General features: G+C 38.9%; 1 protein-coding gene across 2 annotated transcripts; it reads left to right on the top strand.

Moving 5' to 3' along the window:
• The first annotated feature begins 7,435 nt into the window (after positions 1-7,435).
• HMGB2 (high mobility group box 2) lies at positions 7,436-10,107 on the top strand. Of its 2 annotated transcripts, none has more exons than XM_047717409.1 (5): positions 7,436-7,571; positions 8,149-8,317; positions 8,617-8,762; positions 8,839-9,013; positions 9,559-10,107. In XM_047717409.1, the coding sequence occupies exons 2-5, from the start codon at positions 8,168-8,170 to the stop codon at positions 9,718-9,720; spliced, it is 633 nt and encodes a 210-aa protein (XP_047573365.1). In that variant the 5' UTR covers positions 7,436-7,571; positions 8,149-8,167; the 3' UTR covers positions 9,721-10,107. The 2 variants fall into 2 exon arrangements, with proteins under 2 accessions (XP_047573365.1, XP_047573366.1); XM_047717410.1 differs by having other exon boundaries at positions 7,439-7,571; positions 8,153-8,317.
• The last annotated feature ends 5,758 nt before the right edge of the window (positions 10,108-15,865 follow it).

The raw sequence follows: 15,865 nt of genomic DNA, 5'->3' as shown, positions 1-15,865 counted from the left end.
AGGCAGAGAGGCGGGGTTGGGGGGGCTGCGGGGGAAGCAGGTTCCCTGCTGAGCAGAGAGCCCGATTCAGGGCTTGATCCTAGGATCCTGAGATCATGACCTGAGCCAAAGGCAGAGGCTTAACCCACTGAGTCACACAGGCGCCCCTATATGTTTCAGTTTTAGAAACTGCCAAACTATTTTATATAGTGACTTATATTTTATATTCATTATATATGACATATATATATATATGACATATTTTATATTCATTACTGACGGGAATATTTTATATTTTATTTTTATATTTTTTATTTTATTTTATATTATTATCTATTTATATATTTTATATTTATTATTGTTGTATTTTATATTTATATATTATATATTATATTTTATATATATTATATATATTTATATTTTATATTCCCATCAGTAATGAATGAATGAATGTTCCACTTTTTCCACATCTTCACCAGCACTTGCTATTTTCTTTTTAAATTATAGCCATCCTAGTGAGTATGAAATGGTAATCTTATTGTGGTTTTAGTTCGCATTTTCCTAATGATTAATGATGTTAAATATATTTCATATGCTTAGTAGCCATTCATTATTGACTTTTTTAGCATAGACTAATTTAAGAACTGGTAGCCTATGTGCAGAAGGGTGAGTTTTTGCACACACACACATACGTACATATCTCATATGTAGGTATATATATAAACATACCTATAAAACTAGCACCCCAAAATATAGCATGCAAGGTGTACAGTTTAATACATATTATTAAATTTTATCACTTTCTGAACAATGAAAGAAGACCCTAATCCCTCTTATCATTTGCTATTGTTATATATTCTACTTATACATTATAAAAACCCACAAGACAGTATTATTATTGTAATTTTAAACAAGTAATAGTTATTTAAAATGTACATAATTACCCTTGCTTTTATTCTTTTTTCCTCCTGCAGATTTAGGATCATTTTCCTTCATCAGGACTGCCGACCATGACTTCTTTCAGCTTTTGTTTGTCCAAAAACATCTTTATTTTACCTTGATCCTGAAAGCTTTTCCCCTGGATATAAAACTCAAGGTTAGCAGTTTTGTTTTTGTTTTTGTTTTTTCTTTAGCAATTTAAAGATGTCATTCTTGGGGTGCCTGGGTGGCTCAGTGGGTTAAGGCCTCTGCCTTCAGCTTAGGTCATAACCCAGAGTCCTGGGATCCAGCCCTGCATGGGCTCTCTGCTCAGCAGGGAGCCTGCTTCCAACTCTCTCTGCCTGCCTCTCTGCCTACTTGTGATCTCTGCCTGTCGAATAAATAAAATCTTAAAAAAAAAAAAGAGATGTCATTCTTTGGCCTTCTGGATTTCATATTTCTATTGAAGGGTCAGCATCCACTTACTGCTTTTTAAAATTTACTATGTCTTTTTTCTCTGGTCCTTTTATGATTTTCTCTATCTTTAGTTTTCAAATTTTTGTATTATGATGTGCTCCAGATATATTATACCAGAGAGGATTTGACCTTTCCTCTATTAGGCAGAATCAACCCCTTTAATAGGTAAAAGGATAAGGACTTATCTTAATCCAATGAAGGAATGAGCTGTGTGTATCCAGGCTGGGCTGTAAAATTTCATTAAGACCCAGTTCACCTCTGGCTCATTCCTGTTCTTCAGAAACTGTTTGATGGGCTTTTGATTGAGGGCTTGGTGGTCTGTCTCTGTCTCCTTAGACCAGAAAGATTATGGAAAATTCATTCCAGTGTTTTGATGGTTTTAAGCTTGTTTCTCTACATTTCCACCTACACAGCTTCAAAAAATGGGAAATATCTTCAGGAAGAGATCAGTCTTGTGTTTGTGACAGACCCTCTCCCTCCAGCCAGACTTTTGTCCACTAAGCAAGCACCATGAAACTCTGGGAGATTTCACTTTGTTTTTAGATTTTTCTGGCACAATTTCCTGTCCTTCTATACCACCTCAGAATTCAGTCCATGTAGGTGGAAAATAGATCATTATGTATATCTAGGGGTCCCCTAGTTTCCAACTGGTTGTTTTAACCCTGCACAATTATCAAAACTTGCTGATTTTCTTTCCCTTAGTGAAGGTCCTTTCACCTGGGACAAAACTGATCCTCCGTTCCTCACTTAAAATCAATAAATTCTTTTCAAATATCATCAGCACACCTAGGGTAGACAGCACACCTGTCCAGAATTTTAGTTTGAATTATTTTCTGATTGCTTTAATAGCTCTATAGTATATTTTAAAAACATGACTTTTGCAGTTTGTTGTTTTCTTAATCCTGATTGTGGCAGTGGAGGCTTTTAAAAAGTAAATAACTTTTTGGTGGACATTTAGTTCAAATTGAGTCACAAAAATAGTTTTTTTGAAAAAAAAAACAGAATAACTTTTTCTTACTATTTTTCATTGAAATTGCTAGCAGTACAATGAAAGGTTTTTGTTTTTTCTTAATCTGCATTTTCATTTCTTCAGAAATATATTGTTGAGGGGTGCCTGGGTGGCCCAGTCAGTTAAGTATCTGCCTTTGGTTCAGGTCATGATCATAGGATCCTGGGATCGAGCCTCTCATATGGCTTCCTGCTCCTCGAGGAGCCTACTTCTCCCCTCCCTGCCGATCCCCCTACTTGTGCCCTCGCTCTCTCTCTTTCTCTCTGTCAAATGAATAAAATCCTAAAAAAGAAAAGAAATGTACTATTGAACTATATCACTAATTATATCACTAACTACAATACTACTACACCACATTGAATCTCTGGAGTTAGTATATAGTTAGGCCTCAGAACCAGTGGTCTCCCCACAAGTGGATGTGCCTATTTGATAATACTCTAGTACGGTTATCCTTCCCCTCCTGCGCCTTTAAAAACAACCTAAAAATATTAAATTTCAGTATAAGACTAATATTTGAGAAACTAATATGTGTGCAGGGTAGTGGTTTTCAGTTTTTAATTTAATTTAAATTTTTTTTTTTTACAGATTTTATTTATTTATTTGACAGATAGGGATCACAAATAGGCAGAGAGGCAGGCAGAGACAGGAAGAGAAGCAGGCTCCCCGCTGAGCAGAGAGCCCAATATGGGGCTTGATCCCAGGACCCTAAGATCATGACCCGAGCCAAAGGCAGAGGCTTTAACCCACTGAGCCACCCGGATGCCCCAGTTTTCAGTTTTTTACATTAACTAGGCAACTTGAGAGAAAAGGAATGATCTTATATGTACCTAATCTTATGTAGAGAATCTTAATTTTGGCTAACTATATGAGTTAATCAAGAAATTAAAAAAACTAATTATTGAGTTTATTATTTATTGCTTTGTGTCGGGGGGGAGTTTACAAAAAAAGGATATATAATATACTCTTTCATTAGGATTTTCCAATGTGGTTTGATGATCAGATAATGAAAAGTTCAAATTTTTAGGATAACTGAATGAAAAAAATAATAGGAATTGCATTAGTTAATACAACTAAGATCATTTCTACACAATCCTGCCAGATTGACATTGTAGATAAATTCCAGTTTACCTACAGAATAACTATTCATACATGTAGGATGAGGACCTGCTTTGGAAAAAACTTCAGTCCTAACCCAGAATTAGCTTATTGCTAAATATTTGCATTGCTACAATTTGTGAGAAGCTGAATTTAGGCAAAGTTTGACAAATCAAATTTTATTTTGATATCATCTAGGGGGATCCCCTGGTTAAATCATTTTATTAGAAGACTAAGAAGACTGAGTAATACTGTGTAATCTGAAGTTTGGTCTATATAATTTATTACATTTGAACAGCTATAAACTCTTACTTCAACAAATACTGTTTTGAAACAACTAGGCTCACAACTAATTGGTATTCTTAAAACCAAAGGATTTCCTAGATCTTGAATTATTTATCTTTTAAAATTTTAATTATAATCTCTTGACCACCTAACAATAGCAAAAGTTAACATCTATTTTCTCACATTATGAATAAATACACAGAATTATAGAATCATACAGTTTAAGAGCTGAATGTTACCTTAGAGATTATCCCCCAAATCTCATTTTATAGTTTGTCAGTCAAAAGCCTAGAAATATTAAGTGTACTGTTCAAAACCATAAGCCCTTGCTGGATTTTAATTTATATATTCTTTTCTTTTTTAAAGACTAATTTATTTATTTTAGAGAGAGTGTGAAGGAGTAGGGGGAGGGACAGAGGGAGAGAATCCTCAAGTGGACTCCCCGAGTGTGGGGCCAAACACAGGGCTGGATCCCTGAGATCATGATTAAAGCCAAAACTAAGAAGTCTGATGTTCAACAGATTGGGCCACCCAGGTGCCCCTCAATTTATACATTTTTTATGAAGAACATAAACACTTTCTTTTTCATCATCTTTTAGGAAGATACATCGTACTAGTAACAATAAATTTGGACAATCATTGGAAATTGATGTGTTCCTGAAAAGAAGGTTAAATTTTAGAAAACAATCTTATTTTCCCATTTAGAACCATAACAATAATAGACACAAGAGAAACAACTTTAGGGACACCTGGGTGGCTCAGTCAGTTGAGCATCCGTCTCTTGAGCATTTGACACTTGATTTTGGCTCAGGTCTTGATCTCAGGGTCTTTGGGATTGGCACTCAGGCCCAGGACCGTGCTCAGCAGAGAATGTGCTTGAGGATGCTCTCTCTCTTCCTTTCCCTCTGCCCCCCACCCACCCCCTGTCTCTTTCTCAGATAAATAGTTTTTTTTTTTTTTAAGATTTTATTTATTTATTTGACAGACAGAGATCACAAGCAGGCAGAGAGGCAGGCAGAGAGAGAGAGAGGAGGAAGCAGGCTCCCTGCCGAGCAGAGAGCCCGATGTGGGGCTCGATCCCAGGACCCTGGGACCATGACCTGAGCCGAAGGCAGAGGCTTTAACCTGCTGAGCCACCCAGGCGCCCCTGTGGTGTTGTTTTTTTTTTTTTTAAAGAGAACATTTTATAGGACATTTTAGTTTTCTGATAAACTTATAACAGTATGCCAGGTCATTCATAATAGTGAACCAAACCTCTTGTGTATTTAACCCATCTTTACAGAACCAGATTTGATATTAGATTTTTTATGTGTGCTACCAGATTCTGTGTATGGTTTTTATTCCTAAAAGGAAAAAAGGTGGTTCTATAACCAACAATTGTCTAGATCTCATTTAAATTTTATTACTTCACTGTGCTTTTTGATGTTACTTCTAGGCCAGGAAGTACAGCCTAAGAGTGAAGTCTTAGCATCCATGGTAAAAGCAGATTAAATACAGAAATGTATTCCTATTCACTGTGATGCAGTAAAGAATGGAAATTGAAGTGGAAAGGGTTGGTTTCTTCTGAGGGCTATGAGGGAAGATTCCAGGCCTCTCTCCTTACCCTGTAGATGGCTGACTTCTCTGTGTGTCTTTTCACATTGTCTAACCTCTGTGCCTTTCTTTGTGTCCAAATTCCCCTATTAATTTTGTAAGGACACCAATCATTGGATTAGGGGCCTACCCAACTCCATATGACCTCATCCTAACTGATTACATCTGCAATGATCCTATTTTCAAATAAGGTCACAGTTACAACTGTGCTATAAACAGCAGATTAAAAACCCAAATTGACAAATCATACTATATTATTGAAATAGCAATAAACCTACTTTTAAAATTTTTTATTAAATTCAGTGGCATTAGTATATGCACAATGTTGGGCAGCAATATCCATTTCCAAAGAAAAATCATTATTATTATTTATTTTTTTTTTTTTTTAAAGATTTTATTTATTTATTTTTTTTATTTGACAAAGATCACAAGTAGGCAGAGAGGGAGGCGGGGGCGGGGTTGGGGGCGGGGGAGGCAGGCTCCCTGCGGAACAGAGAGCCGGATGCGGGGCTCCATCCCAGGACTCTGGGCTCATGACCAGAGCCAAAGGCAGAGGCTTTAACCCACTGAGCCACCCAGGCGCGCCAGAAAGATCATTTTTTGAAACCTTGCTTTTATTAGTAAATCTAGATAAAGAGCTGCTGGTTTTTAAGTTATTATTGGTCAGGGTTACTGAATACAAACCAAACAGGCACACACAGTCTAACAAATGCCAGTGAATTTACTGAGAAAATATGACAGTATTAAAATCTGTTGAAGCTGTAAGCGCAATACATGGAAAAAACAGACCTTAAAACTAAATACAACACAGAAATAGCATAATAAGATGTCAGTGAAAGTCCTGCTACTTTGGGAAAAGCAGCCTGTGATGCTAGTAAGCAGTTAAGGTAGCTTTGGTGTGCTCTTACTAAACACTAAAATGGAGGTTCTTAACTTGGGTCTGGAGGGGTGTGTAAATGCAATATGCACTTGGCGAATATAAGCAGCTGGGGGTTGCGAAGCATTCATTCCTTTTATGGGGGGTCTCAGAAAGATCTTTGATTTAAAAGTTTTTACATTATGATGTAAGGGAGACAAGACAGTGAATAGATAAGATAGCCAAAGGTGGACGGCGTCCAGGAATCCTACTTTTTGGCGCAGCGGCAGTGCGAGGGTGAGCCAGAGCCCAGCCAGAAGGTCGCAACCGGGAATCCGGGGCCGGGGGAGGGGGCGGAGCCAGGGGAGACAACGCCCGCCCCCGCCCCTTCAGGACCCCAGGGGCGCCCTTGTTTACCTCCCGACATTGGACACCCGAGACAAAGGGGGAAGAGAGGGAGGGGACCTTCTGAGGGAAACTCCACTGGCGGGAAACGCCTTACTGAAAGATCGTTTGGTAACACCACACGAGAGGCGGGAACAGCCGCCCTCCCGCGCCCCTTCCTAGGTTCCCCGCCACCTCCGGTCTTCTGGGCTTCTGTCCTAGCCTCCGCGACAACGGGCGGAGTTGGGCAATCGGCCCGCAGGGCAAGCTCCTTAGCCTCTATTTGTTATACTTCGGACCGGACAGAGGACGCCCTGTGGGGTTACACGGCCGAACGACTACAGCTTCCAGGAGACAAGACTGTGGGGCCGAATTGGGGCGGAAGAGAGACGCGACCTGGACAGTGGTCAGAGAGAGGGTAGGACGGTCTGCTTGTAACCTCAGCACCTGTAAACTGCCGCCGCCGACCCCTCACAACCCTGTTTGCCGACTCAGTATTTTTAAATCTGGCGGGGCTTTCCCTTTCAGACCAACCACTCCCCCCGTTTACCGCCCCAGCCAGTCAGCGCCAGGCCCGCCATTTTTCAAACCCTTTTCCTGCCACCAATCAGGATCGAGCAGTACATTCCTCTCCTGACCGGTTCTAACGGGTCTGGGAGTTAACGACCTGGGCGACCCACCGAACCTGCTAGGTTGGGGCTGGAGGGACGGGCCTGGCGAGACACCGACCAATCGGAGGACTTCGTGGTGGTAGGGCGTGGCCTACGGGAGTTTGAATAATCATCAGAGCCAATCAGAGAGGCGGGGGTGTGGCCTGTGGCCCGGCTCGTCAAGTTGCCGTGGCGCGGAGAACTCTGCAAAACAAGAGGCTGAGGATTGCGTTAGCGATAAACCAGTTCACGCCGGAGCCCTGGGAAGGAAGCGTCTCTGTTGGATCCGGCGTCTTCGCGGGACTCTCAGAAAAGCTACCACCAGGCAAGAATCCCCTCTACCCCCTTCGAGTTCGTGGGCCTCGTTCCCCCTTTCCTCATAGCCTTCTAGCCGGGCCTGGCCCTATGGCTCTCGGGTTCGACCTGGCGAGCGGAATCTGGGGTGCGGGCCGGGGGCTGTGGCGGGAGGGCGGTCGGGGCCGGCGGGAGGGCGGGAAGCTCGTCCGGGCCCGGTTTCAGACGTTTTTTGAATGTTGGTCGCGAAGCGACAACTCTTTGAGTGGGCCGGCGGCGTGGAAGCCGGGGAAACATTTCTGTCAGGAAAAAGGTTTCGACGGCGCGCCCGGCGTTCCCTTCCTCAGCCCGGGCCTGGGCGGAGGACGGGCGGCGGGTGGCGGCCTCTCGGGCCTTCGGGAGCGACGTGGTGATCGCGCGTGAGTCGGCTCGGCCGCGGCTGTTCTGCTGGGTGCCGGGAGGAGGGTGTGTGCGCGGAGGCGGCCGCCCGGGGCGGGCTGGCGGGGGAGCCTGGCGCGGGCCGCCTTCCTTCCGAGAGGGGGCGGGCGCGTATTTGGGCGGGAAGCTGAGCCCAGCCAGCGTCCACCCACCGCTTCTCTCCCCGCTAGGTAGACGCCGCCTGTCACCATGGGTAAAGGAGACCCCAACAAGCCGCGGGGCAAGATGTCCTCGTACGCCTTCTTCGTGCAGACCTGCCGGGAAGAGCACAAGAAGAAACACCCGGACTCTTCCGTCAATTTCGCCGAATTTTCCAAGAAATGTTCGGAGAGATGGAAGGTGAGAGAGGAATTCGGACAGAGCTAAGGGTTTTTTCAGGTGTTTTGTTTTGTTTTGTTTTGGCTAGGACCTTAAACGGGTAGGTGACTTGTAACTTTCAACTCGGCTACAGTCGTGACTCCTCCAGATATTTTATTTTGAGTTTGGGGCAGACTACCTTAGGTTTTCGTTTACTTCCAAGACTAAAGGTAAAATGCTGCTAACCACGGAAAATGTAGCCCTTAAGGATGACCTTGATCTTTTTTGGATGCGTGTAGCTTATAGTTTGGCTGTACTTTATTCCTCATTTCATACCATAGACCATGTCTGCAAAGGAAAAGTCGAAATTTGAAGATATGGCAAAAAGTGATAAAGCTCGATATGACAGGGAGATGAAAAATTATGTGCCTCCCAAAGGTGACAAGAAAGGAAAGAAAAAAGATCCCAATGCTCCTAAAAGGCCTCCGTAAGTTGATTTTCAAATCAGTCAAATTGCCCCTTAATTTTCCACTCAGTTTATTAACTTCGTTGCTTCCTTTAAGGTCTGCTTTCTTCCTGTTTTGCTCTGAACATCGCCCAAAGATCAAAAGTGAACACCCTGGTTTATCCATTGGGGATACTGCAAAAAAATTGGGTGAAATGTGGTCTGAACAGTCAGCCAAAGATAAACAACCGTATGAACAGAAAGCAGCAAAGCTAAAGGAGAAATATGAAAAGGTACATTGTCTTTTTTAAACCCAAGATATTTTCTAAATAAGGATGTTAGAAATAGGTATGAACTGTAGAGTTGGAAAGTTTAGTTCCTCTTGATTTATGGTTGTCAGCTGTATTTGGAGAAGATCTAGTGAAAACTGTACATTTAAGATTGTTAGCTATTTGAAACAACTTCTTTTGACTGAAACCAGTGTTCGTAGCATTGGTAGATTCCTGCATAGAGACTCATTTGCAGTTCTGGGTCTCTTAGTTTTAAGAAATGGAGGGCCAAATACTTTGTTTTATGTAGATGTACCTAAAATAAGTGGGGGTGGGCAATATGAGGTAAATTGGACAGTGATAGTGAAAGTTTTGACATTTCCAACCCCCTCATTTTACATCATTAGCTTTCTAAAGCCTCTCAAAGCTGGGTTATTAGACTTTGAATACCTCTTTGGATAGTCATCAGGGTTATTGGTCAATAAGCTTAGAATGTTTACAGCTTAGTGGTTTTCACAGTTGAGTAATGACACCGGATGCTGATTTTATTTTTTTTGACAATATTTCAGGATATTGCTGCATATCGTGCTAAGGGAAAAAGTGAAGCTGGAAAGAAGGGCCCTGGCAGGCCAACAGGTTCAAAGAAGAAGAATGAACCAGAGGATGAGGAGGAAGAGGAAGAGGAGGAGGAAGATGAAGATGATGAGGAAGAGGAGGAAGATGAAGAATAAATGGCTATTCTGTAATGATATGTGTGGAGTGTGTGTGTGTGCTCAGGCAATTGTTTTGCTAAGAATGTGAATTCAAGTGCAGCTCAATATTAGCTTCAGTATAAAAACTGTACAGATTTTTGTATAGCTGATAAGATTCTTTGTAGAGAAAATACTTTTTTAAAAATGCAGGTTGTAGCTTTTTGAGGGGCTACTACATACAGTTAGATTTTAAAGCTTCTGATGTTGAATGTTTCTAAATATTTAATGGTTTTCTTAATTTCTTGACTTGTGTATTGTAGCACAGCAAACTTGTAGGAATTAGTATCAATAGTAAATTTTGGGTTTTTTAGAATGTTGCATTTTGTTTTTTTAAAAAAATTTTTTGTAATAAAATTATGTATATTATTTCTTTTGTCTTTGTCTTACTAATTTTCCCTTTAAAAAAATGCTCCAGGTCTGGAACCACATCAACTTTTTCTTGTATTTGTGCCTAATAGTTCTCAGACACAGTAGATTTAGTAAAATGTTTGATTAAAAAACTTAAAACCTGCCCTTATTCTGAATTACAAACTATTTAAAAAATAGATCTGGAATTTAATGAACTTCTAAAATTGGTGCTGTTTTGACAAAATGAGTGTTTTTTCTTTTTCCTTGATGTTGCTGTTTATTTCTAACTTGTCCCTTGACACTATCTTTAGGGAAACTTTCTCTTTAATAGGAGGCGGAGGAGCTAATACAGTGATTACATCCCTGAAAACCTAAACTTTTAAAAGCATCATTAGTAACAAGTTAAATTTTCTTATGATTATAAGCTAGTTCCAAGTAGAATAGCAGAATGAATTTTGGGTTATATCTTTAAAAATTTATGGTTTTAAGCTTTAGAATTTTGGTAACCTTACAAAACCATTTGAGGTGGTTATTGTGATCCTGCCATGACTAAATTACACTAGGATTTTTATTTATTGGGGAAAGCAGTTGAGAAATGCTCCTTTGAGGGAGCAATTTTTTCTGTTTGAGTTAAGATTACTATTTTGAACTGTTACCAGAGGCTTCTAGTGAAAGTCAACCTCTGGCCAAGTTAGAAATAGGTATGAATTTGTAGAGTTGGTGAGAGAACAAACCTGTTTGTTAGTTAGTTAGTTGATAGTTTCCTTATTACCTACCAAGTTTTAAAATAGTCAAAATTCTTGTTACCCAGCCATGGGAGTTTTGATTGTCTGTCTTATGCCATATTTGAATAAGTATTTGGTAAGGATTGTATCATTAAACAGGAAATACTGAAGTTTTGTTAAATGGAAGTGAGGTATTAGCATAATTGCCAAAATTTGCAGACCTCTGATTGCCTTCTTAATCTTAACCTCAGTAGTTGCACATTTAAATTTGGAGCTTTTGCTGATGAAAATGAGAACATTGATAATTAAAAAAAAATAATTTCTGATGTTAAGTGGCTTAATAGTGCCTGAAATTAGGGTAATGTATTTTAGAGATACAACTTAGGTCTGGATCCCAGTTCCCCTGCTCTATAAATACTAGCTTTATGAACTTAATTTTTGACCTTCTGTATCCCCATTTGTAATATGGGGTCAGTACTCCGTTCACAATGTTTTAATGTTAAAGGAGAAAGTTAAAATTATCTGAAATACTTCCTAGTGCTTAAGAGATTTTAAAAAGGAGTTTCTAAAACTGAAATAAGGTAAAAGTCTTGTTTTAGGATTTCTAAATCTAAATTTTAAGACCCGTGAGGCAGACCTGTCAGATTTCTTGTCATCTTTTTGGAAGTTTTTGTGACTACTTTACTTCTGTTCTTTATATAAAACTTTACATGTCTAAGCTAAGAACGACTCATTCTTTTAATTAGAAGCTGCTCTAGAATAAGTTCAGAATTTAGGGTGAGTCAACATCCATTAAGTGTGGATCAAGATTTCAAATCTCTCTGAAAGATTCTATCAGTAAATTTTCAAGATTAGGTTACTTCAAGGAGTGGTTCTGTTGGAAACTGAAATAGGGATAAGAATTAGGTTTCATTCCAGACCAGGTGGTATATGGAGGTGTTATGAAAAGTCCCTTTTTTTTTCTTTTAAGAAATAAGTTATATCTTAGTGATACAAAATGTAAGAGCCATGTAGTGGGTAGTCTATATCCTTTGATTCCCAACTACCTGGTTCTCCCAGGAGACAACCACAATAATTCATCCTTCAAAAAAGACACACAAAGCATCATATATATTTATATATATTTATTTTATATATTCATATGTATTTATATATATGTTGTAAGTATATATAAATATATGATGCTTTCTGCTTAAATAAATACATATGCTTATATATATACACACACACATATATATATTAACATTAAACAAATGGAAGCTTTCTATATGTACGCTTTGCCCCTTGTTCTCATTTTAGAGAATGTTCTATCAGTACAAGAGCTGACACTGAGTAGCTAGCTGCATAGTATCCCATTGGATAGGTCATAATTTAGTTCATATTATGAACAATATTGCCATGAATACCCTTGTATGTGGTTTCAAAAAAATAGTAAAAATTTTAAGTTTGTACATTTTAAGATTTGATGATTATAACCACTAAAACTTGTATAGTTGACCCTTGGAACAACATGGGGTTATGGGAGCTAAACTGCCCCTCACACTGTTGAAAATCTGCGTGTAACTTCTGACTTCCCAAAAACTTTACTAATAGCCTGTTGATGAGAACCTGTACTGGTAATATGGTCAATCAACACATACTTTTCATGTTGTATTTTATACTGTATTTTTAAAGTAAGCTGGAAAAAAGAACATGTTAGTAGAAAATCATAAGAGAAAATACATTTACAGTACTATACTGTAAAAAATCCACATCTAAGTTGACAGTGCACAGTTCAAACCTGCTTTGTTCAAGGGTCAGCTGTACCTGGTATATGGTGGAAACCTCTTATGTTTTGTTAACTTAGTAAAGGCTGCCAAAATTGCTCTCAGTAGTTGTACTAATACATAGTCCATAGCAGTGAATGCTTTAGAGTGTCTTATTTCCTCATCTCAGCAACATAATAGTTCTCAAACTTTTAATCTTTGCTATTTTGATTTATAAAAAGTGGTTCCTCCTATTAAAAGTTGAGCATGTTTTTATGTTTAACAGCCATTTGTTTCCTGTGGTCTTCTGTCTCATGGGTCTCTGTATTAGTAATCTGTGGAGATTAAGGAAAGTGACCCTTTGTGACTTCCACTGTAAATGTTTTTCTCCTTGTCAATTTCCTTTTGACTTTATGCTGTTTTCTTTATGCAAAGATTTATGTAGGCAAAATCTTATGTAGGTTTTGGAAAGTCTTTCCCACTCAAAGATTATAAAAATTATCTGCTTTCTTACTTTTATTATTTAATTCTTTGATCCTTCTGGAATTTATCTTGGTCAAGGACTCAGGTAGGGGGCTAAATTTCTTTCTTTCCAGATGGCAGCTACTAATTTGGGTCTTTTTATTTGTAAAAGCTGGGTTAGAAGATCCTAAGGTTTCTTACATATTGGAGCAGTCAATTGCAAACTTGCCCAATAGATAACAGTATATATTTTGTTTTTTAACAGCAATATTTACTCTTTAAGTAGTAAATCATAAGCTTGTCTTAGACTAGTACAAATATAGCATTATCTTAAACCTGTTACTACATATGCCACTAAAAATGTTTTACAAAACATCAATGATTTTATTTCTTGGGGTGCTAAAGAAAGATAAAGGAGCTGTTAGGTTACTGCATAAGACCCAATCCTTAAATAAAACATCTTTCTAGAAATGTTTTTTGGACTCATTCTCATGAGATTCCTATTGGAAACTGGCATTTTCAGAGAAAGGTAGGATATTGGGCAGAAAATCCAAAGATAAATAGAGTGCAGACAGGAAAAAGGGCTGTATGTGGTAAAGTGATGAGCATACAAGAAAGTAAGCTCTATGAGGGCAATGAATTTTTTTAAGATTTTATTTATTTGACAGAGATCATAAGTAGGCAGAGAGGCAGGCAGAGTGAGGAAGGGAAGCAGGCTCCCCGCCGAACAGAGAGCCCAACGCAGGACTCGATCCCAGAACCCTGGGATCACGACCCAAGCCAAAGGCAGAGGCCCCAACCCACAGAGCCACCCAGGTGCCCCATTTTTAAAAACTTTTGTATAATTCTCTATACCTTGTGCCAGAAATTTAGTAGGTGCTCTATAAACAATATGCCGAGGATAAAGAGGGCAGCTCCTACTTAGCTCAGTCCTGTTGTTGAATGGAAATGTGGGTCCAGGATTCCCAAATATCACAAATTTTCAAGGTACCAGAAATCTAGATATTTTTTTAAAAAGTGAAATCTGAGTCATAAATGTTGGCAATGAATTCAAATGTCAGGTTCAAAGGAACTGTCTACAGGTAAGGTTCTACCCAAGGATTACCAGTTTGCCAATTCTATAAATTAAATAGGTAAATGTGAGATCATTAATAATATTTGAGTTAGGACTGTTAAGTTTATGTACGCTTTCCAGTTGAGCACTGTTTTTACAGTTGTATAAGCAACTTTTCACTCTGACTGGAAACTCCTCTGACTTCTTATCCTGTAGTAAATGTACATATAGACATTGTTTCTGAGGTCTTAATGGAATTTCACTGGACTCCTGGGCTTCTTTTCAGGATTTACAGTGCTAACTTTTCTCTCAGTGAGCCTCATCCTAACAGTTACCGTATCTGTAGAATAGTGGACTCAGAAGCACAGTTAGAGTGGCACATTTAAGGAAAAGTAAAATAACTTTTCAAGCAAACGTGGAACAGCAAACTTCAGAACTGGAAATGATCTTTATTTCAACGGATCCAGTTTCCTTCCTTCAGGAAGACATGGCAGTTCAACTAAGACTATATTCTAGGGCAGCAGGTAAGATAATAAAACACTAATTCATTTACATTTGTTATGTTATTCTTTGATTCTTTACATTTTTCCAATAAAGAGGAGATGGCTTATGCAAGGGATTAATTAAAGTAACAGGGGTACTTGGCTGGCTCAGTTGGTAGAGCATGAGATGCTTGATTCTGGGGTCATGAGTTTGAGCCCCATGTTGGGCACAGAGATCACTTAAGATAAAATACAAACAAAGGGAGAAGCAAGGTTATGAAGGAGATTAAGGGTGAGGAGATGAGGAGCTTACACTTGGAACTTGGATTAGAGTTTGAATAGGTCTCTGATTCTTACTGATTTGGTAAGATCAGACAAGTCATATAACCTTTCAATTTCCTCACCTATAAAATTAAGAAATTTTGAGGATTAAATGAGACAGTATATTTAAGACACTTTTCTGGTGGCAAGTGATAGTAAATGTTAGCTAAAGGTATACATGCCAATATATATGGGTTAAGATAGTTACTATGGTAAGAGTATCAGATTCAGTTCTGAGATTTTTTTTAATCATCTTTTTTTTTTCTATCATGGTAAATGTACTCTTTAATCCTCATCTCATATCATCCATCCCTCTACCCATTTCCCCTCTGGTAACCTTTAAGTTTGTTGAGTCTGTTTCTTGGTTTGTGTCTCTTTTTTTTTTCCTTAGTTCATTAGTTTAAGTTCCACATACAAGTGAGATCATATGGTATTTATCTTTCTCTGACTAATTTTGCTTAGCATTATATTCTCTAGCTCTGTCCATGTTGTTGCAAATGGCAAGATTTCATTTTTTTTTTTTAATGGCTGTGTGCTCATTGCTGTGTAATATTGATGAGTATTTAGGTTATTGGGGGTTTTGCTATTGTAAATGGCAGTGCTATAAAAATTCCTGTACCAATTTCCTGGTATTCGAGTACACTCCCCTCCAGTATCCTTCCCTATAAAGTCCAACTATCACAGAGGCACCAAACTCTATTCTCATTCTCCGCAGCTCACCATTATCACCATTGAGCTCCATTTTCCTGTACCATGATCATGAAAGTTCTCCCAGACAAACATGGTAAACTTGGGGTTTACCCACATGTTTCCTATCTTTCAAGTATCACAGTCTGCTTTGCCTATTATCCATTTCCTCAAAATAGCCCATATATTTTATCCAGGTTATAGTTGTTTAAGGACAGCAGCGTAAGTCCAATACCAACTACTATGTCATGGCCAGACATGGAAGTCAATTCAGTTCAATTTTCTACTAAAAGTTCTAGT

The sequence above is a fragment of the Lutra lutra genome, chromosome 2, assembly GCF_902655055.1.
Source record: "Lutra lutra chromosome 2, mLutLut1.2, whole genome shotgun sequence".
Taxonomy (NCBI): domain Eukaryota; kingdom Metazoa; phylum Chordata; class Mammalia; order Carnivora; family Mustelidae; genus Lutra; species Lutra lutra.
This window is presented reverse-complemented; position numbering and strand designations above follow the sequence as displayed.

Excerpts from the sequence above, each read along its gene's own strand:
- HMGB2 (XM_047717409.1), top strand. The coding sequence starts at position 8,168 with ATGGGTAAAGGAGACCCCAACAAGCCGCGGGGCAAGATGTCCTCGTAC. Across the intron at positions 8,318-8,616 it reads AATGTTCGGAGAGATGGAAG|ACCATGTCTGCAAAGGAAAA; the intron begins GTGAGAGAGGAA and ends TTCATACCATAG. Across the intron at positions 9,014-9,558 it reads TAAAGGAGAAATATGAAAAG|GATATTGCTGCATATCGTGC; the intron begins GTACATTGTCTT and ends ACAATATTTCAG.